Source organism: Chamaea fasciata, unplaced genomic scaffold (assembly GCF_029207755.1).
Source record: "Chamaea fasciata isolate MVZ Bird 193981 ecotype frontalis unplaced genomic scaffold, bChaFas1.0.hap1 SCAF_21, whole genome shotgun sequence".
NCBI lineage: Eukaryota > Metazoa > Chordata > Aves > Passeriformes > Sylviidae > Chamaea > Chamaea fasciata.
Window position 1 is genome coordinate 10,999,995 of NW_027094106.1, and position 25,725 is coordinate 11,025,719.

Here is a 25,725-nt window from a genome sequence, read left to right on the forward strand (position 1 = left end):
CGGGCGGAGGGCCCTCGCCGGCAGCGGCGGGGCGAGACCCTCCGCCGAGCCCCTGCCCCGGGCGGCGTGGTGCTCGCACCTCGCGGCCGCTCTCTCCGGGCCGTTTATGCGCAGCCACGTTCCCGTGCTGGCCCGGCCCGGCCCGGCCCCCGCTCTCCGCGGAGCCGCTCACTGCGCCTTTAGCGACGGCGGCTGCGCCTTCAGCGGCGGGCGGGCGGCTGCGGGCGGCGGCGGCGGCGGCGGCTCTCGGCCGCGTCCCCCGGCCGCGTCTCCCAGCGCCGCAGGCAAGGGGGCGGCGCGGGGCCTCTGCTGAAGGCCGATGGGGCGCCGGAGAGCGGGGTGCCGGAGCGCCCAGCGGGCGAGCACCTGACACGGCTGAGGGCGGCTTGGCTGCGATCGGGCAGCGCTGAAATGGCGAAAGCTCCGCTCCCAGGTAGGTGCCGAGCCCGCGCGGCGCGCTGGGCCAGTGCCGAGGGCAGAGCGAGGCCCCTGAGGCGCGATGGGGCGGCCCCGAGGGGAGCGCGGGGCCCCGGGGGCGCGGCGGGGATGAGGCTCCGGCGCGTTCCCCGCCCACCCGCGGCTCCGTGGCGGCTCCATCTCCGCGTCCTTCGCCGTCGGCCCCGCGGGGCGTTGGACGCAAACTCGCGTGGACGAGGCGCGGGTACATTTGACCTCGTCGTCGATATCGAGCACGGCCCGCTCTGCCTTCGGCGCCCGCATCTGCCGGTGCCGTGGTCGCGGCACGGCCGCGCGGGTCTGCGGGGGCATCGCGGGCGCCCGCGCCGTCGGCGCTGCCCGGCCTCCTTCCCGCGCTCCGCCGGTGCGGGTCCGGGAAGGGTCTCTCCCAGCTCCCGGGGAATTCCGTGGCTGCCGCCTGCTCGGGCCGGTGCTCGCTGCCGCCCACTCGGGAGGAACAGACCGGGAGGCGGCAGCCGTGATCGGAGAACAGTACGGATGTGCTGTTGGGTGGAATTTGGCGAAAACCTGCGCTGCGCCTTGCCCGTTCGCGTAACTCGTGCTTCCGCTGGAGGCTGAGCAGTGTGGAGGTTGCTGGGGCTGAGACCAGGGCTTGAGGATGCTCAGCAGCGGCAGCAGCAGCACCCTCCTGATGTCCCGTGCCCGGTGGCAGGTGCAGCCTGAACGAGGTAGCATATTTTCTGTGTGCACAAAGGCCAGAACAGATGAGAGTGCAGTTCCTGGTGCAGAGGTGGTTTTCTCCTAGGTTGCCTGCAGAACCCATTGCTGTTGCAGGTGAAGGCCTAGCTGCTACGACTGAGTGGTCAGTATGTGACACTTGCCTGGTGTTTAGCGCCAGGTCTGGACGCAGCTTTACAGCAGCACGGCAGTATTAAAGCTAAACCCAAAGGTTTTGGTTTTGTTTTTTTTCCAGCACCGTTTATTTCTTTTCTCCCCCAAAATAAGCATGGCTTGATGGCAGCCCAGAGATGTAACACTCAGGAACATGAGAGCATTAATAATTTCAGAGGATACAAATATAGGATTGAACTAAATGTTTCTTTTCTGTCTTTGGAGGATGAAGAAGTAATCAAATGGGGAAAAGTCTCACTTTTTTTTTTTTCCTTTGACATTAGTTTGCAGTCCTTTTAAGTTTGATAGGGAAATAAGAGGGCATTGTTTTTTCTTTCTGTGATACATGAATAATGCGGCCTGTAATACATAGTTTGTGTGTTCAGATACAATTTTGCACAGGAATTTTAAAGCGTAGTACTTGTCTTGGATGTGATTTCCCTGACAAAATATGTATTTTGAAAGAAGCTTTGTGATGTCACTACTTATTGCAAAGAAAATTAAGAATAGACCATTCACAAAGGAGATCTGGAAGAAACTATCTGGTCTAGGCATAGGGAAGATGTGCTGCTTTTATAAACTGAGCCTACTGAGTTTATCAATGTGAGCTGCAATATGCACAAATATAAAAAAGTTGTTTTGCTTGTATGTATCCTACCTTGCAACCCCTGGCAGTGCTGTAGCCTTTCCTCACATAGAAAGGAAGACCAAAATTGTAGTGAAAATGTGCCGTTTGCTCACTGTTGAGTGACAGGTTGCTTGTAAAGGGCTTTTAGACATGGTCCACACTTGACTCATTTGAGTAGCCAGATCTCACCTGGTGAACTCCAGACCTTACTACACACTTGAAGTAGTCTCTGTGCAGAAATGCTTGGGCATTTGCAAGAGTGTCGATTGTAAAACCACACAGAGACAATTGCAGATCACTACCTGACATGTCCCTGTGGGAGTGGTAGGGTGTCTGCTCTTCAGCTCTGACTTAATTTTTAACAGAGCTCAGTGACTCAAAAATGCCAGAGCCTCCTCAGAAAGTCAGAATCTCTGCACTATGAAAGTAGAGACTTTCAGATGTGTTGCAGGCAGTCCACCTACAGTCATTACAGGAAAAGGTTAGAGAATATTCATATCTTCTCTGATTTTGGAGAGTCAGTTTGGAGGAGGTGATGACACTGCTGAGAGGGAGGGTGAAGTTATTGTCTGTTGTGGGGAAGCTGGCATCTGGAGTATCAAGAAACAGCTCTAGGAGGTGTACCATGTTAACAGGAATGTTTGATCTAGGAATCGAAGTCTGAACAGTCATGTTAAACCTCTTTTCTCGCTTCCTCCACCTCACTAGTAATCCTGCAAAGTGCAAGATGGCAAATGTCACTGGTACCTTAAAATAGGGTCTTAAAGGCCTGCATGGCTTAGTTTCTTGCTTTGTTACCTGAACTCAATATTCAAATACATGCCCATTCTTACCATCTGATGCAGAACTGCCAGTGGAGGGATATACAGAGTAGACGGCCAGGGATTGCTCGCTGTGAAGTTGCCGTGAGATGAAAGACACTGAATGAGGAATGGGAGAGAGGATCTGATTGTGTTGGGCACTTCTGACCACAGCTGCATCTGGACTGCTCCATCAGTTAGGTCTTTCATTTTTTGACAAGAGAACCTGCAATTTGTGTGGACTTTTTTCTGTGTGTGGCTATGTCTGGCTTTGTCAGCTGTGTATTTTGACAAGGGAACTTGATATCTTTACTTGATCTCCCACTTTTTTCTTCCCCATGCCCTTTGGCTTTTTATGTTGTCTCTGCCCTCCCTCTTGCCTCCCACTGTTATTTTTCTCCCTCTCCTTTAGCCTCACAGTTTTGTAGGCCATGTCACCCCTCAGCCCCTTCCTCTGAGTGTGTTTAATTTCAGCTTCAACTGATTTCATTTCAGTTCCAGTCTGTGATGCAGATTCCTTCTGTGGTTCTGGATGAGTTCTATGTGGCCCTGCAATCAATGATGGCACATATGGTTCATCTTTTTTGGTGGTCAGTGTGCAGGCAAGGACTTCCTCTGATCAGCATCTCCCTCTGTCTTGTATGAGCTCCTGAGTCTTAGGGGCGCCTTCCATAGTTAAATTCCCATCCTTATAACATGCATCTTCAGTTTTACGTTTTCCAAATAGGAAATAAAACATAACTAAAAAATAATAGTGGGTGAACTTGGCCTCCAGTAAGTCTTAACTGCATAGTCACTAGGTAACACTGTGTGGGTAGCTCAGTTAAATCACTTAATGGGTAGGCAAGAAGCATCTGAAACCAGCAAAACAGAAAGAAGTATTATTATGCAACAGCAGTCAGTAGCAATAGCAAAGGTCGTTCCTCCTATCCAGCGTCTCTATCCAAATGGAAAAATGACTTCTGCTTTTTAATTTTGTTAGGAAAACTGCCCCTGACTTCAAATGGTACACTTCCAAAAGTGGAAATGTTTTGATCTGTGCAATAGAGTCTATTTTTTTTATTTTTTTTAAATTGAGACTAATTCAATCCTCAATATTTGACTATGTGAAAGACTGAGTTTCCAGTAGCTATGAGAACACTGTGTGCTGTTTCATCTCTACCTAGGTGTGGTGATAGTATTCAGGAATGCTTTCTTTATGATTCCCTGTCCTCTGGCATGTGCTTATGTCTGGGCTTGATTGGAAATTGAAAAATATTACCAAGCAAAAGATGTAGCAAAAAGGCTGGGCCTGCTGCAAAGATTGAAATCTGTGATAGTATGACAGTAAAATGAATAATATTGAATTGGTTTTGCAGTAAAGCCCAGTGCTGTAATTGCATCCAATGAAAACTGCTGCTCTTATCCCAGGCTGCTTGAAAGCATCTTCCTGGCAAGTCTGGTGTGAGCACACCTGAGCTGGGATGGCCTCTGGAACCAGCCTATGATGCTGCCAGTCCACAGGGGGCTGGTACGACTGGCATTTGGGTCATCCTGCTTACTTTCCGTCTGTCCTGCTTGCCTGACAAGGTAGCCAGTCATGCCTGCATTGGTAAGGAGAAGACGGAGATGCTGGAGTGACTCTTAAAAAGAATCTTCTGGACTGAGCCTACTGTCCTGCTACTCTGCCCTCACAAGTATGTTTCAGGAATGAAATCACTACTCTTTTATTCCCTAAGTGTATGTGCTGGTCCTGCTTGTGAAGTGTTTCTGTAAACAGTGATGTGATGACTCCAGTAATGGGGTTTGTTTCACTTGCAATAAGTGGTTTTAAAAGCTATTTCAAAATGAGGAGAAGGCAGAACCAGTGAAGAAAGGTAACATAGCTGTGGTTTCACAGCAGGACTAGACTTACTTCCTGCTGCATTTGAAAATTAATTTTCTGCTCATTAGATCCAGTAGCAGATTCAATCCCTGTGCCTTGGCAAGGTGTGCTTAGAGGACGTCATTTTCACCAGAAAATGTTCCTTCCTTTTTTCGAAAGATATTCTTGTACTCTCCACACATTTCACCTCCAGGTGTATGCCATCTGAGGACCTGGGGCCTGTACTGTATGGTGTTGCTTTGTGCTGTCAGAATGGATGCCAGTTACTGGAATGGAAATGGAAAGTAGATGCCTTTTCTTTCTCCTCACTTGGTATGCGTTTTAAATACTATCTTTGCTTAACAAGTAATATTGAAGCAGCAGCTTTGGTACTGGGAGCAGATCATGTGCTTACTGTTGAGTGACAGTGGTGAGCTGTTCTGTCTTAGGATGCTTGGGATTTGCAGGATGAGTGTATTTTGGACACCAGGCCTTCCGAAGGGTACAGGAAAGTGATTAAAGTTGGGAATCAACAGCATTAGCTATTCAGTTTTCAGAGGAAAACCTTTGCTTCTTGAAGTGTTTTGCAGAGCCTCTTCAGCCTTACTTCACTTCTTACCTGTTTTTCTGTTTCCATTTCCCTAGTCTGGAGAATGTTGGCTACAGACCGGTAGGGTCACTTTAATTCCTCTTGTGTTGTTCTTTTTTTTTTTTTTTTTTTCTCTTTTAGAATCACCCTCATATCACATGGAATGAAGTGTGCTTTTGCACTGCTTAATGTCATATCATTGCCAGTTTGTGAAAAAAAGAGACACTTTTGGAAAGAATTTGGGTTTATGCCTCCTGGCCAGAGGAAGCTAGAGCTAATTCTTCTCTTACATATACTTTACAACTGCTGTTGATTTCTTATGGAACTATGGTAGAATGAGCCCTGCTGGTGTTTGTGGGTGAAAGTGGAATTGGCATTTTCCATGCCTGTTCTGCTCCTTAGGTCTATTTGTGGAACATTTCAGAGATTGCATCATTGTAGTGGGTTGTTCCATCTCTGGATGGACAGCATTAGAAGCTGCTGATATGTGAGTGGGAACTGTTTCTTCTGCTGTTTGCTGGAATTATGTTCAGTCACTAAACACCAAGGATGAAATTTGCCTCGCATCTGAATTAGGATGACGTGTACAGAGGTGCAGTCTGACTTGCCTTCAGCTGAAGTGCAAGTGTTGCATAATAGAACATGGAGCTATTTCTGTAGCAATTTTTAGTCAAAGTTCCTGGCTATTTTGCTGCTCATCACAAGAGGTTGCAGCTGATTGTGATCTTTGGCTCTTCCCCTTATGGAAGCTGTTGTGCAGTATCTAGATTTCAGTTGTGATCGTTATACATAGGGATAAGGAAATCAATATATAACATGCATCACAGCACCTCCTGTCAGGTGACCAGGTCACTGATGCAGCAAAGTACCGGTGAAATTCCAGCTGTTCTTTGTTGAAAAAAAAAAAACAACCAAGACTTTTTTTACTGATATCTTAATTACAATTACTTACAGTTAGTGCTAGCCTAACTAGAGCATCCAGTTTCTGTTCATATTTCTGCAGGGATGGCTCTGCTCTTGTCTTCTCCCTAGCTTTTGCTGTGGCTCTCTGCTCAGGGCAAGCGCCTGCCAGCTCCCTCTGTGACAGGTGACTGTCACTACTTGCAGTTCTGTGCAGAGAGAACAGGTTAGATAGAAAACTTTACTTCTACTTCTTCTAGAAGAGGAGCACCTGTGCATTTCTATGGGCTCTCCTTCCACCTCTGGGAAATGTAACACTTATATCCTACTGTCCCTGTCATGCTGCCCCGACAGCTTATGGGGAACTACTGTATGTGCTTGCAATTTAACTATTGTGACTCGCAGATTGCTCATGTAGTGTTCAAAGCATTTCTGCATGCCTTCTCCTTCTTTGATCAGCAATTGTGATACTGAACAACTGGAATGAAATGAAAGTTGCTACCCTGGGTGCAAAAATTTCTGAAATCTTGCTGCTAAGAGTCAGCTGACTGATCTGATAAAGGGTAGGTTCACTGCCATAGAAGCATAAAGTGTCATTACCAAGGAGCTCAGCTGTTGTTCTAAAGTAGGGCTGGTCTTTTCATTCTCTGAAGCAGTATTATAAAATATATGCAGTAGTTGACAGTGTAAATCACATCAGTGAGTCCAGACAATGCCAGTGTCTAATAAAATCAAGAAATGTTAATAGAGTCCCCTGAAGGTGCCTAATGCTGATCTGCTGGCTCAAAAGGAAGCAGACTCAATAGGACCAATGTATTAGGGCAATGCAATGCAGTCCAGCCAGCAAATCAATATAGATGTGGAGAGCTGTTGCAGTGAGCTTTATGCAGATTTGTGCTGCTGACTGTGGTTATGTTTAAGCTTCTTCTAAATCTAGAAGCATTCCCAGTGCAATATAATAAAACTGATGCTCCCAAGATCTTTTCTCATAGCCAGAATTTATGCCTGAATATTTGTGGCACTTTTCCCTGCCTTCCCTTCGCATTCTATATCAAACTCCAAGGTCCCTGGAACCGTGAGCTTTTTTTGTGGGGTGAGTACTTTAACTGATTTTCAGCTAGGCTAGTGGCAGTTCTTCTCCAGGGAATTGCTGTTTGCTTTGGAGTACCTTTGAGATTTTTACAATTTTTTATTTTTGTAGCCTCCTCCCTCCTTTCGTTCTTCCTTCCTCCCTCCCTTGCTTCCTTTCTTCCTCTGTCCAACCCTCCATACATCACTCTGGGGTTTTTTTTGGTGCCTTCCACCTTGTGCTTTTGAAATTTTGGAATGCCTGTTCTTCCAAGCATTGACCCAATGCAGACTTTTTTTCATTTGAAATTGAGAATAGTGTTCTTTCGACCACTATCTTGATGACTATAGGGATGCATTTCAGGATAGATATATATCTGAATGGAGGGGTTCCAGTAGCTGGCAGATATCACTGGACACATTCCCAATACATGCTGTACTCTTGTAATGAATTCTGACTCCTTAATAACCATTTTAAAAAACATATTAAAATGCTATTAATTATTATTTTTACTTCTTAATAACCAATTTTTAACCCTATTAAAATGCTATTAATTGATTATTATTTTTACTCACATCTTGGCCAGCTGAAATCTGCTTCTTCTCACCATCCTTCACTTATATTTCTGATTAATTCAGCTATAGATGGAGTAAATGAAGAACAAAAGGCTGTGACCTAGTGGCATGTTTTATCCAGAATAATACAGAAGGATGCATCCTCTGTTTGAGTTGCCCTTTTACTACTGAGAGAAGAATGCTTTTGTGGCCAGGGGCTCAGGACTTTAGAATCAGGTCTGATGTCATCATTTGTGGAAGTGAATAAACCGAAGGACACTCTTCTGGTGGGTAATGAGTGTCCTTTCTACAATAGTGTTGTTAGGGGTATGTATGGTGGATTTGATCGCTGGTTCTCTACTGATTGTGGGGGGATTTTGTTGTTAATATAAGGAATGTCTTTTCGCTACTTCTTTCTAGTGTTGGGTTGCTTAGATGTAAGGAGAACTCAGGTATTTAGACAAGTCTGGTTTACTAACTGCAGTTAGTTTGAGTGTGATAATCCATTAGGACCATCTAACCTGTCATGACTGTATCTGTTACTGTACCTGTTCTAATGTGGTTTTGCCTTCCTGTCTTCAAATGGCAAGTTTCAAATGAAAGCCCCAGGCTTCAGCACAGCAAAGTTCTCTGATGAAACCAGTTCAGTGAGTGAGAATTGAGTAGCTTGTGTGCAAATCTGTGAGCCAAATAAGATGGCACTTCTTTTAGAAGTTAAATTGAGTTTAAGTGGGAGCTACTGCCATGTCCTGGGGAAATGCTGCTTTGTGTCTTAGAAACAATGTGCAGTTTGAGTGTTGGAATGGAACAGCCAGATGAATTCAACAGCAAAGAATTTATCTTTTGAGGTCACTGCATTACCTGAATGCAGGCTTATCTTTAACATGAACTTGTTTTAATCACTTTGGTTAAGTGAAAGTATTTTTTTGCCATCCTGAAAGCTCTAGCTGGCTGACAGTTGAGATTAAAGTGTGCATCATGATGACCATCCTTCTGAGGCACTTACACAAACTTCATTAATGGGTTGGGTTGGGGTCTTTTCTGGAGCAGAGGACAGCATTCCCTTGAGTTAATGTGAGTCTCCTTGCGTTTCCAGCTGGCCCGTGCCGATTTGGTGGTGCTCAGCGGCACATGCAGAGTGTTCTCAGAGACTCTGTAGAGAGCTCCGATGATGAATTCTTTGATGCGCGAGGTGAGTACGCTTTTTTGTTCTCCCCTCTCCATTTTTTGCCCCAATTTTGCAACAGTTAACTAAGATCCTTCATGGGTGACATTGCCCTCATCAGACGAAACCTCCATCAGTTCTTCTATCCAGGATTTGGGAATGGACCTAAATTTACAGGAGTTTGGTGGGGTGCTGGGGTGGATGAGTGAGTTGCCCTGAACTGAGTCTGACATCAGAAGCAGCAAGATACTACCAGTGCAGACCTCATGGGGTCGGATCCAGGTCCTTCCCAGCCCAGACGTGTGTGAGGTTACAATGGGAATGCTCTTGTTCACAGTTCCTGATGAAGGCCATGAGTGTCCATGTTACTGATGGCCAACTTTTAAGACCAATGTCTAAGATTTTCTACTCTATCAGATCTTTCACTGGAGGGACTGGGACCTCTGCTTGTTCAAGGAGCAGTATGTGAATACTTGTGGATTTCATCACAGGATATTCTGACTTGGAAGGGACCCACAAAGATCATTGAGTCCAACTCCTAAGTGAATATCCCATATGGGGGTCTATGGCACTGTGCTCTAACCAGCTGAGGTAACTGCAGCACTCCGTACGTCGTGTGTGGGGCCCTGAATTTTGACACGCTCGGTAACATGCCAAGTTTTGTTCTGAAGTGGGAGAAGAATCTGTAGGTTGTGTGCATACACAATCTCCCACCTCCAGTGGGAGACTGGGGCTCTGGTTTTGGTTCTGTTTCCAGGAAGCAAAACTTATGCTTATCTGACACATTTCACTTTTTTTTCTGAAAGAGTTTTCCTTAAATACTGAAGTTTTAATGTCAAAAGTAGTCTATGTAGTCTGAAAGGCTTGTGATGACAGTTGCTATCATTTTTATAATGGTTACTTGAAATAAAAAGTCACTGCTATGTAAAGATAATGAACAACATCTGTTACTGAGTTGTTAATCTCCTAATAACAGACTTTTAGTGAGAGATAATAATACGTGATAAATTGCTTCTGTGGACCAAAATTAAATGTGCATGGGAGACATCTAAGCATGAAGAGAATGAGAGATGGTGATCTCTTCCCACTGGGTATTCAATGAGAATAAGATACCCAAATTGTTTAAGCTGCATTTAAGTCTTAAGCTTTAGTGAGTGGAAGAGTTGAAAGGAAATACACCCTATGCTGATTTTCCTCCACACTTCCTTTGTGCTTTGCAAGGTTCTACCATGTGCTTAAAATAGCTGTCTTGATGATTTCAGCAATGTTTCCAAATTCCATGTGAAGCTGCAGTTGTAACTTTGAGCACCAAGTCATACTTCAGATTTTTTCTCCAAAAAGAGAACTAACGATGTTTCAGACATTCTAGATGGTGTCGTTTTCTTGATGTGGATAGATCAAAAGTGTGACTAGATTCTGTCTTTGGGAGTATGATCACTTACTGTGCTTGATGAAATACTCTTTCATCAAGATCCATTGTTCAGTAATGCTTTGAAGGTCAGTTTGATGCCTGCATTTTTGGAATTGGTAAGGCATGTGTTGTGGACTGAGAACAAGAAATGCACTTGGAATTTGCTGGACATATTGAGTTGACACAAAGTATTTCCGAGTTTAGATTACTTGACAGTATCCTTGCAAAAATGCTCTTCGAATCTAGTTTTGTTTAGATATATTTTCATTTCTTCATATCCTGTCACTGGTCACCAGAGAGGTACCAGCACCTCCCTCTCCATAGCCCACCCTGAGGAAGTTGCAGACTGCTATGAGGTCTCCGCTCAGCCTTCTCTTCTCCAAACTGGACAAACCGAGGGACCTCAATCATTCCTCATAGATGTAGGTCTTGAGGCCTTTCAGAATCTTGGTTGTCCTCCTCTGGATGCTCTCTAATAGCTTTAGATCTTTCTTGTATTATGGCACCCAAAACTCAACACACAGGACTCGATGTGAGGCTGTGCCAGAGCAGAGTGGGACAGTCACCTTCCTTCAGCGGGCTAGGGTGCTGTGCCTGCTGCACCCCAGGACACTCTTGGCCCTTTTGGTTGCCAGGATACACCACACCGTTGACTCATATCAATTTGCCATCAACCTAAACCCTCAGATCTTTCCCCAGGGCTTCTCTTCAGCCCCTTCTCCCAGTCTGTAGGTCAAACCAGGATGACCCCATCCCAGGTGCAGAATCCAGCGCTGACACATGTTAAATTTCATATGGCTGGTGGTTGCCCAGTGGTCTATTCAGATCTCTCTGCAAGGCCCCACTACCCTTGAGGCAGTCCATAGGTCCTCCTCTTTGACCCATTCTCTGAATCTGCCTTAACAAGTAAAGAACTGTTATTGCTTATTTTACTGACTTTTTTTTCTGTGTGCTCGCCCTAGGTACAGAGACCATTCTGGGTTGTATCCAGCCATGCTGAAGTGCTTTGAGTAAATTTATTCAGAAAGGAATAATGCACCATTCCTGCCAAATAGCCGTTAAATTGAAGGAAAATATTTTCCTACAGGCTTCTAGGCTTCTTTTGTTTTGGGTTTGTTTTTTACGAAAGAGAGTTAATATCTATCTACAGGTTGTGTTTTGTGCTGTCAGTTTTTCCTACCCCACTTCCTGAATGGGATCTCAATAAAAGAGATGCTTCTCTGTGCTGTGAGCTTGGTTCCATTCCATTATGTCTGTGTGTTCCTAGATGAAAATGTAAAGCTTTGTGTAGCACAGGTGGCTTTGATAAAAGGGGAAAAAATATTCTGGAGAAGTTTTGAACTGGTCTGTGTGTCCACGCTTCCTTCTGCTCTGCCTTTTGGATGTTCTTCAAATAAAAAAAAAAAAAATTAAAAACCCCCAAAACCAATCAAACACTCTGTGACTCAGTGATTATTAGAGACTTTGTTTTACAGTGGCTGCTCAAGAGAGAGAAGATTCAGACAGTCCTCCCCTTTCCATGTGTTTCCTGCGCACAGTATGTGAAGTGTATAGGATCGCTGTGAAGCGTATGAGTAGACAAGAAGCTTTCCTGGGCAGTCCTGCAATAACCTGATACCTGTTCCCCTTAGGGGCTCTAATGAATGTTTTTTCTCTCTCGATTACTAGTTCTCACCCTATTATTTTCCTCGTTTTTCACAGCAATTTATTCTATTCTTTTTCCTCTTACAGAAGAGGTGGTGGAAGGAAAAAATGCTATTCTCATAGGCATGAGCCAGTGGAACTCAAATGACCTTGTTGAGCAGATAGAAACAATTGGGAAGCTTGAAGAAAATCAAGGTAATGTTTAGCTTGTATTACGTAATTCTTAAGACTTAACAGGAACATCTGACTACTGAAGCAATTACTTTTTAGATACTATGTAAATACTCTACAGAAGTAATGTAATTTTACAGCATCCCATAGTTAAAAGATTTACGTAGATTTGTAAGTAGCATTTTAGTGCTGAGAAATGAATTGCAGTGATCTCTTTCAGGAGAAAACTTTGGCAGACCAGGTAATACAAAATTATTGGCTTCAGTGGGAAGTCAGTGTTGGGCTCAGCTGAACAACTATGAGAGAGATTACAAGACCAAAACTTATTTTTTCTTGTATTCAACGTGTGAGAGACTTCTTGTAGTCATCAGTTTATTTTGCTCCTCAAAGTCAACGAATCCTTATCTGGAATTTTTATGGGTACACATACTTTCAGGTGTATTTGGGGCCATTTTAATGTAAATATGTATGTAACTAGGTACCACTGAAAGGAGTGAGAAATGGGCACTGATACACCAGTAAGAATTTGGGACTTCGGATAAAGGCCTAAGCAGTGTTATTGTTACTTTGGCTCCTAAGATGCCTAGCTGTTTGAAAATTAAATTACCTTTTTGACTTCAGGGAGAGAGAAAGACCTAGCTTGCTTCTCCATCAGTGATACGGGGCTCAGGCATAGTGGTGCTTGTTAATTAATCTAGCTTTAAAAAGAATTTCAAATACTTGTCCATTTTAGGAGGCTTTTCTTTATGGATTTTCTACATGTAGTCAATCCTGAAAATAGCTGTTAACAGGTTGATTTAAGTAAACAGGTATATCTAAAAGTAATATTTAGGTGAGTCACAAACTTGTTGATTACCTACTATGCGAATGATTTATTTTTATAGTACTTAGCTGACAGGTAGACACAATACACGCAATGTATTTACAGTTGTTAAATAGGTAAATAGAGGAAAAAAAGTCAGTTTTGCATTTGCTTTTAACATGATATCGAGGCCTGATTTATGTTGCTTGATAACTTATTCAGAGATTCAATGGCAATTTTTAAGATATACTATAGATGTTATACCTGTTGTAAATATTGGGTTTTCTATGCTACTAAGTACCAATATTATATCCATTAGAATATATTCTAAATATGTATTCTAAATAACTAGCCAAGAACCATGTATCCTTGAATTCTTGCAGAAATTTCTGTCCTTCTTCCACGTCTGGCAAAGATTTAGAACAGGGTTCTCTTCACTTTAGCACTTTTGTATGAGGATGGGTTTGTTTAGCTTTTTTCTTCCACAGTGCCATTTGTGTTGGACACTTAGGGAAGAGTTTTAAGAGACTACTTTTAAGGGTTTCTGCTGTTCAGAAACAAGGCTGATAACACGATGAGGTTTTTTGCATTATGCAGTTGAATAACTGCCACAGAGAATGTGAGACCCAGGGTTGCATGGGAGATATGTGCAGAAACAAAGGAAGCAGTCCTCTGAGTTACACTCCATCCTTCTTCATACAAAGGGTTTCTATTTTCATTTAAGTTAATTCTCTGTGATATTTTGCAAAACAAATCTGTTCTTTTCCTTTCTTCATTTCTGTTCACACACACCTGTTACAAACTTTAGAACCAGCGTACCTGACTGAAAACAGCCAGTGGATTGATCTATGCTAAGATATATCTGCATTCTCCTACTGTGTCACTTGTGCTGCCAGTGTACTGTTGGGTCACAGTTTGTTGTGCTGACTTTGACTGTTCTTAATAGAGATGTCAGGCAAGGACTGAAGCTGTTGAGAGCTGGGCTAGCCCAAGTCTGAGCCAATGTTACATGTACTCTGTCTCGTTAAGCCAGAATGTAATTTCACTGTTTCAGCAGTGCAAAAGAAAGCAGAGTTCTGTCTGTAAAGCACACTGACAGAAATCTTCATAGATGTACCCTTGCTAAATACAGAAAATAACACAAACAGCAATCAAGCTGAATTAAAAATTCATACAACTGCATAAATTATTTTGATGCAGATGCCTTTCTGTTGAACAAAAGCATTTTCACACACCACAGTTAGGCATTTAAATTCATTCCTGGTCCAGAGTATTCTGTCCATTAAGGGAAACTGCCTGTACTCACCACTAGGAACAAATACAGCCTGGTGGTTTTCAGTCCTCCAGCTATCTTGAGATCATATCCTTACTTTAAATATATAGTGTTAGTGTTTCTAAGTTTGAAGTTATTGTTGGTTTGTTTTTGTATAGTGCAGTGAAGGTGAGTTAAGGTAAGGCAAAGAAGACTTTTCATGTATTTTGAATATAGTATATGCTTTATATTGCATTACTTGAGTTTTTTATGGTGGGAAATGAGATTTCTATAATGTTAGTTTGCAAACCAGGCAAATACTTGTTACAGAAAAAAAATTTCATTCAATTCAAGCTAGTAATCAACATGTAAACTTAAACCTATGTCAGCATTTCAAAGGGTGAAGTCCTGAGGAAAAAATGCTGGAGTATGCATTATCCTTGAGGTCAAGACATGTTTGTTTGAGGCCAAACCTGCATAAAACTTCAAATAAGGTCACATGAATACTAGGGTTGTCCTCTCTCCCTCAATTGCTATCTCTTGTTATATTGGCCTTTTGTAAATGTGGGCTTGAGAGCTGGAAAGTATTATAAGAGTTTAGCATACCATTTCTTTTTTCTTTTCTCTCACACACACAAATTGTGAGAGCATCCAGAAACATCTCAAATGAATGAAGAACCACAGTGCTCCATAGGGAGAGAGTAAATGCTCGCCAGTGCAGTTGGAGTTTATCTGTACTGTTGTGATTCAATCTCCATATACAGCTAGCAGTCTTTTCAGCTCTTCAGCCTTCATTTTGTCACCTCTTCCCCCCCTTCCCTCAGTTCATTTTCTTTTTCTAAAGAGTAAAAGAAGCATGAAGCTGCCAAGGAATGGGCAATGCAGCTCGATGCCAGGATACCTGGGCTTTGCCAGCTGACCAGTGTCACATACCCATGGACATGAACCAGCTTTAATTACACTGAACAACAGTGAGAAAAAGCTTGAGTTATTCTGCAGCTTTAGTAGATCGAATTGCCCTTCCTGAGGTGGTAACTTCCATGCTAGAGAATTCTACTTACTTCTGCCTTCCTAGCTGGTGAGCAGAGGCAGTTGGCATTTTCTGGGTCATTAACATAGACAAAACTACTGTATAACTTTGTGCAAGCGACATTGCAACGTCAGACCTATTTTTTTCATCAAATCTAATAAAATATACAAGCTTGGAAGGTTTTCTTGTATTGAGCTCCTGTTTTTTTCTGTGACTGCCTGGTTCTCTGCCTGTCCTCAATGAACCAACAGCTACTGCTGGACAGCTCTGGTTCTTGGCCATTTTACCAGAAATGATAGGACAGGTTATTTCAATACAGTTGCTGAGTATCCCAGAACCAAGTTTGCAAAGCCAAGATTTCAGAATTTAGCAAATGCTGAGCTTGAGATCTTAACATGATTTTCATCAATTTCCTTTGTCTATTTGCCCCGACACACTGGTTTTAATTACTCAGTAGTTTGAAAGTAATGGATTGTATTTGTCAAGTTTGCTTACTGTCCTTGACATGGGTAGAAAGAGAGCTTTTGTATTTAGCAGTGGTGGAAGACGTCTTGGAGGAAAATTTGTCTAGCAGTGAAGAGAAAGTGCTTGTACATCTTTCTTGCCTGTGGATAGCTTTTTCCTACAAAAGCTACCTCTAGAAATTTAAAGAAGATCATCTTCAGAAACACATATGGATGTATGAGTAGGAAGGTTGAAATGGTTGGTTTAGATTATGTATTAAAATCACAGTAGCAAGACATTTGTGGTAATGTGAGTTTGTAGTGTAGTTGTGGAAAAATAGTTAATTGGCATGCTTTTGTTTGGTTATTTCTTTTAAGGAAAAGAAATATGCATCTTTGTAATATGCAACAGAATTAGATAACGTCTGAAACTTGGTGTTTACAGTCTCTGATTTTTTTTTTTTTCTGTGCATTCTTGCACAACTCATGGTTCTCAGGAGACCATAATTTCTGTCTTTCACCAGAAGGTGTAATTAATCATAGAGTGATTTGGGTTGGAAGGGACCTTAAACCTCATTTCATTCCAACTCCCTGCCATGGGCAGGCACACGTTCCGCTATGCCAGGTTGCTCTAAGCCCTGTCCACCCTGGCCGTAGACACTTCCAGGGATCCAGGGGCAACCGCAGCTTCTCTGGGCACCCTGTGGCAGTGCCTCAGCACTCTCAGAAGCATTAATTTCTTGCTAATATCCTAACTAAACCTACTCTCAGTTTACGACCGTTCTCTCTTGTCCTACCACTGAATGCCCACTGGCCTGCTGAAGAGAAAAATCAACCAGGCTATTATCCAAGGTCACAAGTCCTGCCTGAAGGGGGCTCCTTTCCCTGGGCTCCGGGTCACAATATCTGTCACAGTGTTTCCTTCTGCATCCAGTAAAGGATGGGGATTCTCCTTGGCCTTCTTTTTATGGCTGACATGTTTGTAAAAAGCATTTTGTGTTGTCTTTTATAGCAGTAGTTTTAACACTAAGTTCTAATTGGGCTTCAGCCCTTCTAGTTTTCTCCCTGTGTAACCTCCAAACAGCCCTGTAGTCCTCCGTAGTTGCTTGCCCCTTCTTTCAAAGGTGATGCAATCTCTTTTTTCCCCAGAGTTCAAACCAAAGCTCTCTGATCAGCCAGGCTGGTCATCTTCCTTGCCAGCTTAGCCTGCATTTTCCAAAATGTAAACGTTACAGAAACCCATGCATGCACACACAAAAAAAGTGAAACAGGCAAAGCCCCGATGAATCTTGACTGTTTCTTTGCTTTAAAATATAATTTCTTAAAAAAAGAAAAAAGGCCGTATTTGGTATTTTTGTAGTAAATAAACAAGCAAGCAAACAAATAACAACATAATTTCTGTAATAAAGCTTGCCACAGATGATGACTATTTATTTAATACACCCAAATTAATTTTTTAGAGCTATTAGTCAATTTTGTCAGCAACATGCTACTATTTTACTCTCCAAGTCCAGTTAATTAAATTAAAATGCTTCAAATTAGGAGGAATTCTCAGGTATATTGACAAAATACAATTTAATTTTTAGTTGTTTAAAACATAACTGACTGTAAAATGCCTGTGAAATTCACTTTTCCTGTGCTTCATATGCCACACATACAGACTGATGGATTGCTTTACTGGTTACCAGCAAAATATTTGGACATGATCAGCTTTCACAACTGGAAATTTTCATATCAGGTGAGTGAAAGGCCTTTCTTTGTCCCATTGCACAAGACTAGGTTACACAGATGTTTTCATCTTTTAACAAATCGACTGTCTATCTGGAAAATAGTACTGACAGGGAAATTGCTTTCTTTCTGGGAGTCATTTGAATAGCTGATTTAGATCAAAATTATTCTTCATATCCACGCCATTGCAGGATAGCGGTTTGGAGCTGGGAGATGCTACTATTGTGCTAGTTGTACTTGGTCTGTGTATGGAAACCTGCACTTCCTTCCTTTTCTGCACCACCTAGGATTGAGCTTTTTGATTTAATTACAAGCTCTGTGTTTCTCGGTGGACCATAAAGTGCTTTTGAATTCATGACATGCACTATGACTCCCCTCTGCTCTCGGTGCTCTTTATAACTTCCCTTTAAAAAAATATTTCCTGAAATTTTAAGTGCAGTAAATGCATCACTGAGTGATGGGGGGTTTTTTTCCCTCTCTAGTATTATATATTTTGGATATAATTTTTTCTCCATCTAGAGTAAGGAGCCAAAAAAAAAGCTGGTTTATATGTGCAGCATCCAGTTTCTAAGAGTGTCGGGGACAATTTCTTGTTCATTCCTTCAACTGCTCTTTCTGTTCTCCTGTCATAATATCCACAAGGCACTGAACAGAACTTGAAGACTAGAGTAGTGTTTTTGGTTAAGATTGGTGCACATCTGTGGAATAAGCTAATTTAAAAAATCCTAGAATTTCTCAAGTTGCAAGGGACCCATAAGGGTCAAATCCAACTTCCTGCTCCTCACAGGACTACCTAAAGCTAAACTATATGACTACACAGCAGGAGCTTGGAATTCATGTTTTCTGTTGTCTTGTGTGCACAGGGCTGCTAGAAAGACTTAACTCGATGACACTGATTCTTCTGTTTTGATGAAGTTTGGTTTTGTTTGGAGCAGACTGCATGCCTAGTAGCTTTTCAGATTTTCTTTATCAAATATTCAGCTGAATTGTTGGACAATAGGTACGAGTCTTACGTGTAAGAGGAAAGTTTAGCTACTTCATTCTTCAGGTTGATGTTTTTACGGAAGTAGAAAGACTGTAGCCTTTCTTAAAACTGTCTATTGTTTCTTGTGAAATAAAATTAATACCAGTTTAAGTGAATGATAAAGGCTGTACAGTATTTTGATGTGTACATATGCTGCTTGGTTAGGAGCCAAGCAGAGCTTGCAGCTCCCTGTACAATGGTTAAATGCCTTTTTGGCAAGGAGTGATGCTAAGGTGCTAGCAATCAGACCTGAGTTAACTACAAGTATGGCAGAAATTCATCTGTTAATTTGATCTTTAAAGTCAGTTTTTTCAGGCAAGATTATTGGATTTTTGTCTCTTGTTCTTCTTCCTTGTATAATTTGTATATTTGTATAATTTCCCTGTATAATAATGGGAAATTTATATATTTATTTCTCACTTGATTCTTTCCTGTGAATAAAATAATTCAGCATAATTTTATGTTGGTTTTGTTTTGTTGAGTTTTGCAATTCTGATGTTTAAAAAAAGTGAATTACCAGGCTAATGCAATAAAAAGAAAATATTTCAGATATACTAAATTGGGTGTGAATTAGCATTCTCCACTTTAATGGGAAGGGGTAATTTTTTGCATTGCATGGTTTAGACATTTTGTTAAGTGACTTGTCAGTTGTGATGTGGGTACTAACCCATAGTGTCTGAAATTACGAGCTGTGTTGAGTTGGAGCCATTAAGCTCCCACAGGAGACCAGTGTCTCTGTGCAACACTGGTGCAGACCGTGGTGTCTTTAGTGAGTTCATCTGGTCTCATTTTTCGTTGGCTCACTCGTTCAGGCTCTTGCCATGCATCTCAGAGGTTCTCCAACATTTATGCAGTAATCAAAACACTCAATATAACAGAAAAATCTCTACACCCTCATGACTGCTACAGCAAGTTTTACCTTCTACTAGTGTTTCTTCCTCTGTCTCTCTCCTCTGAGGGCTGCCTTTCCTAATTTTGTCCACAGTGAATGTTCTGTGTAAACAAACTGCTCTCTTCCTTCCCTCTGGCAGCATGTGGTCTACCCCTCCTCGTCATGCCCTCCTGGAGTCACATAATTAAGCGGTGTTTTTACATAGCTGACTGTAGTGTTTATGCTGCTATTAAATTTATTGCAGTAGCATCTGCTGCTGCCTATTAATATGAAGAGTGGCAAACAGAAAGTTTGGCTTAGTGAACAGTAGAAGGGAAGGATGGAAACTACAGTAGTCATCAGCATTCCAAAACACATCAGATTGTTCATATGTAAAGAACAGATTTTACTTCTAGCTGCAGGTTTTAGAGAAAAGCAGTGGATTGGATTTCTGCAAATCACCACTATTGGCAGTTTATAGTAGGGCAGGTTGCTAGTGTTGCGCAACTACTTGTGATGCTGTATGTTCTAGAATACAGCTCAGAAGATGCATGCAAAATGGAGGAAGCCTAATCTACCTGCTAAGATATTTTTTAGCTGAGAGCTGAGTCCTGCTGCAGAGAGCATTGCTTTCCTTGCAGTCTCTCCCTTTTCATTTTTTAATCTGTACTGAGATCTGGTCCACATGCTGAAATCAGCATATGTTCTTGCATCATTTTCAGTGAGCCTAGAGTTTCCCTGGCTGCCATTCCCATGGAGAGGATCATACCATCTGTAGGTATATTGCCTCCTTTCCTTTCCCTCTGTTTTCCCAAGTTTGACATATCTATGCTCACACTAGTGTCACGTTTGCTACGGCATTTAAAAATATACTTAAGAAAATAGATTTTTCTCTTCAGAAGCTGATTTTCGCAGGATTCTTGCCGAGGTGAAAGTCATGTTCTAAAGAGGAACATCAGTGTTATTTGTTCCAGTGGTATGGTTATGTTACATGAATTCAGATTACTAGAATGCAGAAAGTCATGTGTACCATAAAGCTTGCTGGTGCCTTTTCAGCCAGTATTGCAAGATTGGATGTGTGAGGGAAGACAGAAGAGACCAATTCCCCTGGTATCTCCTTGGTGCTGAGGCACATTACTCTGTTCCACTGTGCTATCCTCTAATGCTGAACCCATTATTGATGTAATCCCAGGCAAGAGCAAAACAGGAGTCAAGAATTGTACAAAATGCCCTCTGACATCTCAGGAGCCCAGCTACATGGGTGTGTGATGGCTACAGTCTACAAATCTAATGTGTGTGTAATGGCTATGTACCACAGCATGACACTAAAGGTAACTGTGTGATTCTTATTTCTACCTGCAGCTGCTTTCTCTGAAGAATAGATATGGTTATTTCTACTGGTGTTACCAATCTTTTGTGGGAAAATATTCTCATTTCAACACTGCCCAAAAAACATCTTCCTGATGTTTTTCTTATTTAATTTTTTTTTAGTAGCATGCAAATAAGAGTAATTGAAGATCATCCTTCAGTTCTGGGACAGAGAAGTGGCATTTTGTTCAGAATATTTAAATTTACTGTGTGATGAAAAATAAAAAAACCCGTGACTGTCTGTTTCTTAAACCTACCAAATAAAAATTAATTTTCATTCTGTAGTGGATGTATCTTCAGCTTCTATTGAGAGATGTCCTTTTGTGATGGGGAGTTTCTATCTGCACAGCCATTCAAAGCTGCCATGGGAAGGAATTTTCTTCGTGAAACCCATTATTTTATACGTTGTCATTTGTGGAATTGTGTATACAAGCACTTCAGAAGGCTGGTCTGTGCTCTTAGTATGGAGGTCTGGTTTTTGCCTTTAGCTCTCCCATTCCTGAGAGCTTCACACATTGTTCCCAAGGGAGTGACTGGCAGCTGCTTTGCCCCAGCAATGACTCTCTCTCTGAGCTATTGCAGTTAATATTTCTTTCCTAATAAGCTGAAAGCAGGTAACAGTTGTGACCCAACCTCATTGGCAGAACAACAGTCTGTTAATTGTCCCAGCAAGGAAGTGAAAATGAAAGAAAGATTGTATGTGAAATTTGGAAATGGCTAATTGAAATTATTTTCATTCCTCAAAGGTAAGGTGTGGCAGTGTACTGCAAGTACAGCTTGCACAGAGAATGAACTAAAGCAGATATCTTTGCTGTATATTAAAAGCCTGACATTCTTCTGTTCTTTCTATTCCCTTCAAAACCAAATTGTCAAATGCGATAGTTGGAGCACCTGGAAAAACAGAGAATGGTTGCAGAGCTCTTACTTTATAAGAGCTTACTTACTGCTTCATCTGTCAGAGGAGTTAAACATTATTATTATTCTTTAGGTATTAACTCTAGATGGATTTAGCATAACAGCATTTATAATTCATGAGATTGAGAGACAGTGCTGACAAATTCTAGAGTCTTCTTAGGCACTAGGCAGAAGCTTTCATCAAAAAATTTTCACAGAAAATGAGTGGGCAGACAATGGCAGCACATGCAGTTTTATTCACACATCATAGAGGGCCACCTGCGTCCCTGGTCCTTGTCGTTTGCTATTCTGCTCTTTGATGCCAAACACATGCAACACGAAGTTGCCTCTGTTGTTGAGTCAGGCTGTGCCCAAGGAGCAGAGTTCTGTGTTTGTTGCATGTGTGAATGTACTCAGGTGGTAGGTAGGTTCTGAGAAAAAAAGTAAATGTTGCCTGGGCCTCTAAAGAAAGAACCCAGAGAAGGGACTGAGAGACCTGTGTTCTCATCCCAGCTCTGAGGGTAGGTGTAGGTAGAGATAGGCTGGATACCTTTGGGTTTTGTCCTGGTCAAATGATGGCAAAGGTGTTTGCTCTCCCTGGCAGTACTGGCCAGAGTGCTGTAGAAGCACTTTATCTATAGGTGGGGCCTTTATTCCCATATCCTTATTTCTCTGTATATTAGGTTTTTGTATTTAGGTCTGAGTACTTGCAATTTTCCTTGGATGGGTGGACTGTGGGAGGGAGTGGAAGGACAGAAATATTCTCCAAACAGCTGCTGATTAAATATTTGTAATAAGAATCTGGTTTGTATTGCTTGGTAAGTTATGCCAGTCCTTAGTTATTAAGAGATTCAGTGGCTATTGCTACAGATTATCAAATGGATTCCTACCTGCATTCCTCTATCAAATAGATTCCTCCCTACCTACCTATAAGCTTCATTGCTTATGATACCTTTCTTGAAATGAAGAGTAAAATCCAGCTTCTAGCATAACCATTTTGATTAGCAGATTCCAGCAGTTGTCGAGTGTGTCATGTGCTGGTCTATTCCCATGGAAGCCAACAGGGGTCTGGGAAATCAGCATTGTAGTAGTCAGTTGCAAAATATCTACAGCAACATGGGAGAAAAAGTAAAGAACTTGATAAAGCAATTTTAGTTTACTTTGTGGTTTCTTTCTTATGCAGGTGAAGAGTCTTCATTTTGCTCATCTGGCTTTCTACAGGAGAAACAACGTGAGTTGTTCTCATTTTCCTTTGTACCAATACTATTCAACAACTGGAGATAGTAACAGCACTTGTTAACTAGCACAGGCCATGTGGTATGTTACACTGAGAAGAGAAATGCAAATGGAGGGATCATGATTCTTTTAAATTTTCTTTTAAATTTAAATATTTTCAACATGGATCATTACAATGTACCAGAAAAGTGCCTGTGACATTTTTTTAATGCATTAGTGCCTCATAGTGTTGGCTGGAGTGGTAGAGGTAGAGCACTGGAGGGTGAAGCTGCTGATGTACACAGTAGCTCACACAGGGCTGTACAGCATGGCTCCATTTGGAGTGTAGGAGCCTTCAGTGCTTTGTGCTCTGGACTTCCTTCTCCCATCTCTGCTTAGGGGGGTGCAAGAAGTGTTGCTGTTAAAATTTCTGAGTGCTGTAAGAATGAAAAGTAGTGCCAAGCCTGGCATTGCTAGGGTTCCTTTGTTGCTGGTGCCCAACTTCACGAGCGTATTTACATGTGGCTCTGCTTTTGATCTTTCTATGCTTTTGCACTGCTTGCAAAAGAGCAGGAATTGACTTACAGAAGTGTATGGTGTTAATGAGGGTGTTTCCTTTCATCACAGTTCTCTCTGGGAGCACTGTCCATTACCTTCCTGGAGTTCACAGTGAAATGTCAGTTCTTTAGTCCTGTAGCTGTGTTCATAAGCACATGTTGTCACTAGATGCCAACCCCTTCCATTTTGGAAATCATATTTTTCCCATCTGGCCTGGTCTGGTAGCTAGTACTGTGGAGCATTTTGAGTTGAGATCCTCAGCTGAACCCTGTGTATTTCTTCTTCTCCTATGCTCTGTAGTAGTCATTTATGAGATCTGGTAGCATGTGTATGTGTAAGACTCATTCAATGAAGAAACTGTGGAACTTAGTACAGGAACTGTTTCATGCTGTGATTCTCAGAGCAGGGTTGGACTCAGTGATGCATGCCATTATTTTCCTATAAACAGTGCAGTTTGCAGAACTGCATCTGCAGTATGTTTACAGTATTCTTTCTCATTTGTTAATAGAAAGCATATGTCACAGCCTTCATGTGAACATATTTCTTTTGATGGATTTGTCATTATAAAGGGCTAGCAATAGTGCAGCAGATGGCAAGAAACAGCATCATTTCTCATGAGAGCGTGATAATGGAAATAGCAGTTTTCTTTTGGGACTATCACCACTTTATGCTTTATAGCCAACACAAGTTCTTTTTTTTTTTTTTTTTTTCCTCCTCTAAATCTCTCCCTAATTAACATGGCAGAATATTAGGGATATTTGAAATGGTCTGTGTAATAAAAATAAAAGAGGACCTGGCTTGATTCTTAGTATGGGTTGGAACTTTACCTTATGATCTCAGAAGTTTAGGAATGATTATACGAATTCTTTTTACGTAGAGTCAGGGTATAAACTTTTTGTTGTTGTTGTGGTGTATAAAACCCATGCCTTTCATGCCTGCTTTGGGATGTTGAATCACTCAGTGTTTTTCCTTTCACCTGGCTTTCTTCTCGTGGTGATCTTGAGATCTAATGTACTCCACATGAGGAGACAGGGCAACAAGTTACTTCAGGCAAAGATGCAGAATTTGCTTAGTGTCTGTCTGGATCACTGGTGAACATGTATTGCTCTGTTTGTCCACAGGATTTCCTGTGAACAGAACTTTATGTCTTGAAATTAGAAATGTGCCTTAGATGTCTGTAAAAGATGTATCAGACGAATATTTATGTGACTAATATGCCTCTTTTCCTTTCAGGTGAATTATATAGAACCTCTTTAAGAAAACCAAGGTTCCCTGCACAAGGCAGTATTGAAATACATGAGGACAATGAGGTGAGGTTGTTTCCTAAAACAAGCTGTGCTGATTTTCAAGAAGTCGACATGTGTAAATACTCTCATATTGTGTAATGTAATTGTAAACTCATCTGATGGTATAGCGTGTTTTTCCCTTGTTTAGTAGGAGCACATGCAATCCCTGAAAATCATCACAAGATTTTTAGACCTTGCATACTTAGGTGGAAATGGGACTCAGTTTTCTGACGATAGTTGTGTCTACTTAGTATACTTGACTGGAAATGCCGGTTTTGTGAAACAGATTCAGCAGCAGTCATGAATTTGATGAAAATAGAATTGTCTTTTTTTACAAGCAGGAAAGACTCTTGACACGTTGTGGTCTTTCAGAAAACTGATTAAGGGCCTCCATTCTCACATAGGACAGGTAATGGAAGTGTCTACTTTACCATTTTTGAAGAATTCGGTCCTACAGCCCCCTTAAAATGATGATAGTCATTGATTGACTTCAGATGTCCAATTGATTAGTCCTTGAGCACCTTGTCTAAGTCATGCCTGAGCTACTGCTGAGAGATAAATTAATTTTATTCCTTTTGAGTCTTCCTGTGAAAGATACCAGTTAAATCCAGCTGAGAGACTTCTCATTCCAGTGATTTCAACAATATTGACCCACTTGAATTTTTCCTTTTTGAAGCTTTCAGTTCCACCAACTCCTCTGCAGTGCTGCTTATTTACAAGTAGATATTGTCCATGGAAGGAACTACATTTAGCTTTTAAAGGGAATTATTAAATTTCTCTTCTGAAAACTGGAGTGAAACCTTTTGGAGAAGGAAATTGTAAATCAGTGCATGGAAAAGTGAAACCTGAAAAATGCTTGCATGATTCTCCTGTATTTAAGCAGATACGAGTCAGGTCAGCAAAATGCCTTCACAATGAATACTTCTACTGGTTACTAAAATTCATGGGCTGAACAGAGATAGTGGAATAACCTACAATTCTCTCATTTTCAGCCATTTCTCTGTCACCATTATACAAGTGCTAAAGTTACCCATTTCCCTTAAGAATAAACTGTCCAGAACATGGCCTGATTCTGAGTAAATCACCCAATCTAGCACTTAGTGGTCCTTAGACAAAAAACATCACTGTTGCTTTTGCAGTGTGTTCATATTTGGTGGGGAACTAGAAATCTT

General features: G+C 41.7%; 1 protein-coding gene across 1 annotated transcript in view; it reads left to right on the forward strand.

The window, feature by feature from the left end:
* Positions 1-260: 260 nt before the first annotated feature.
* Positions 261-25,725, forward strand: part of PITPNM3 (PITPNM family member 3) — a 53,623-nt gene continuing 28,158 nt past the window's right edge. The window contains exons 1-5 of the mRNA XM_066201652.1: positions 261-433; positions 8,788-8,883; positions 11,999-12,106; positions 22,678-22,725; positions 24,501-24,577. Coding sequence (XP_066057749.1) covers positions 412-433; positions 8,788-8,883; positions 11,999-12,106; positions 22,678-22,725; positions 24,501-24,577 — 351 coding nt within the window. The 5' untranslated portion in view covers positions 261-411. The remainder of the gene's footprint in view (positions 434-8,787; positions 8,884-11,998; positions 12,107-22,677; positions 22,726-24,500; positions 24,578-25,725) is intronic.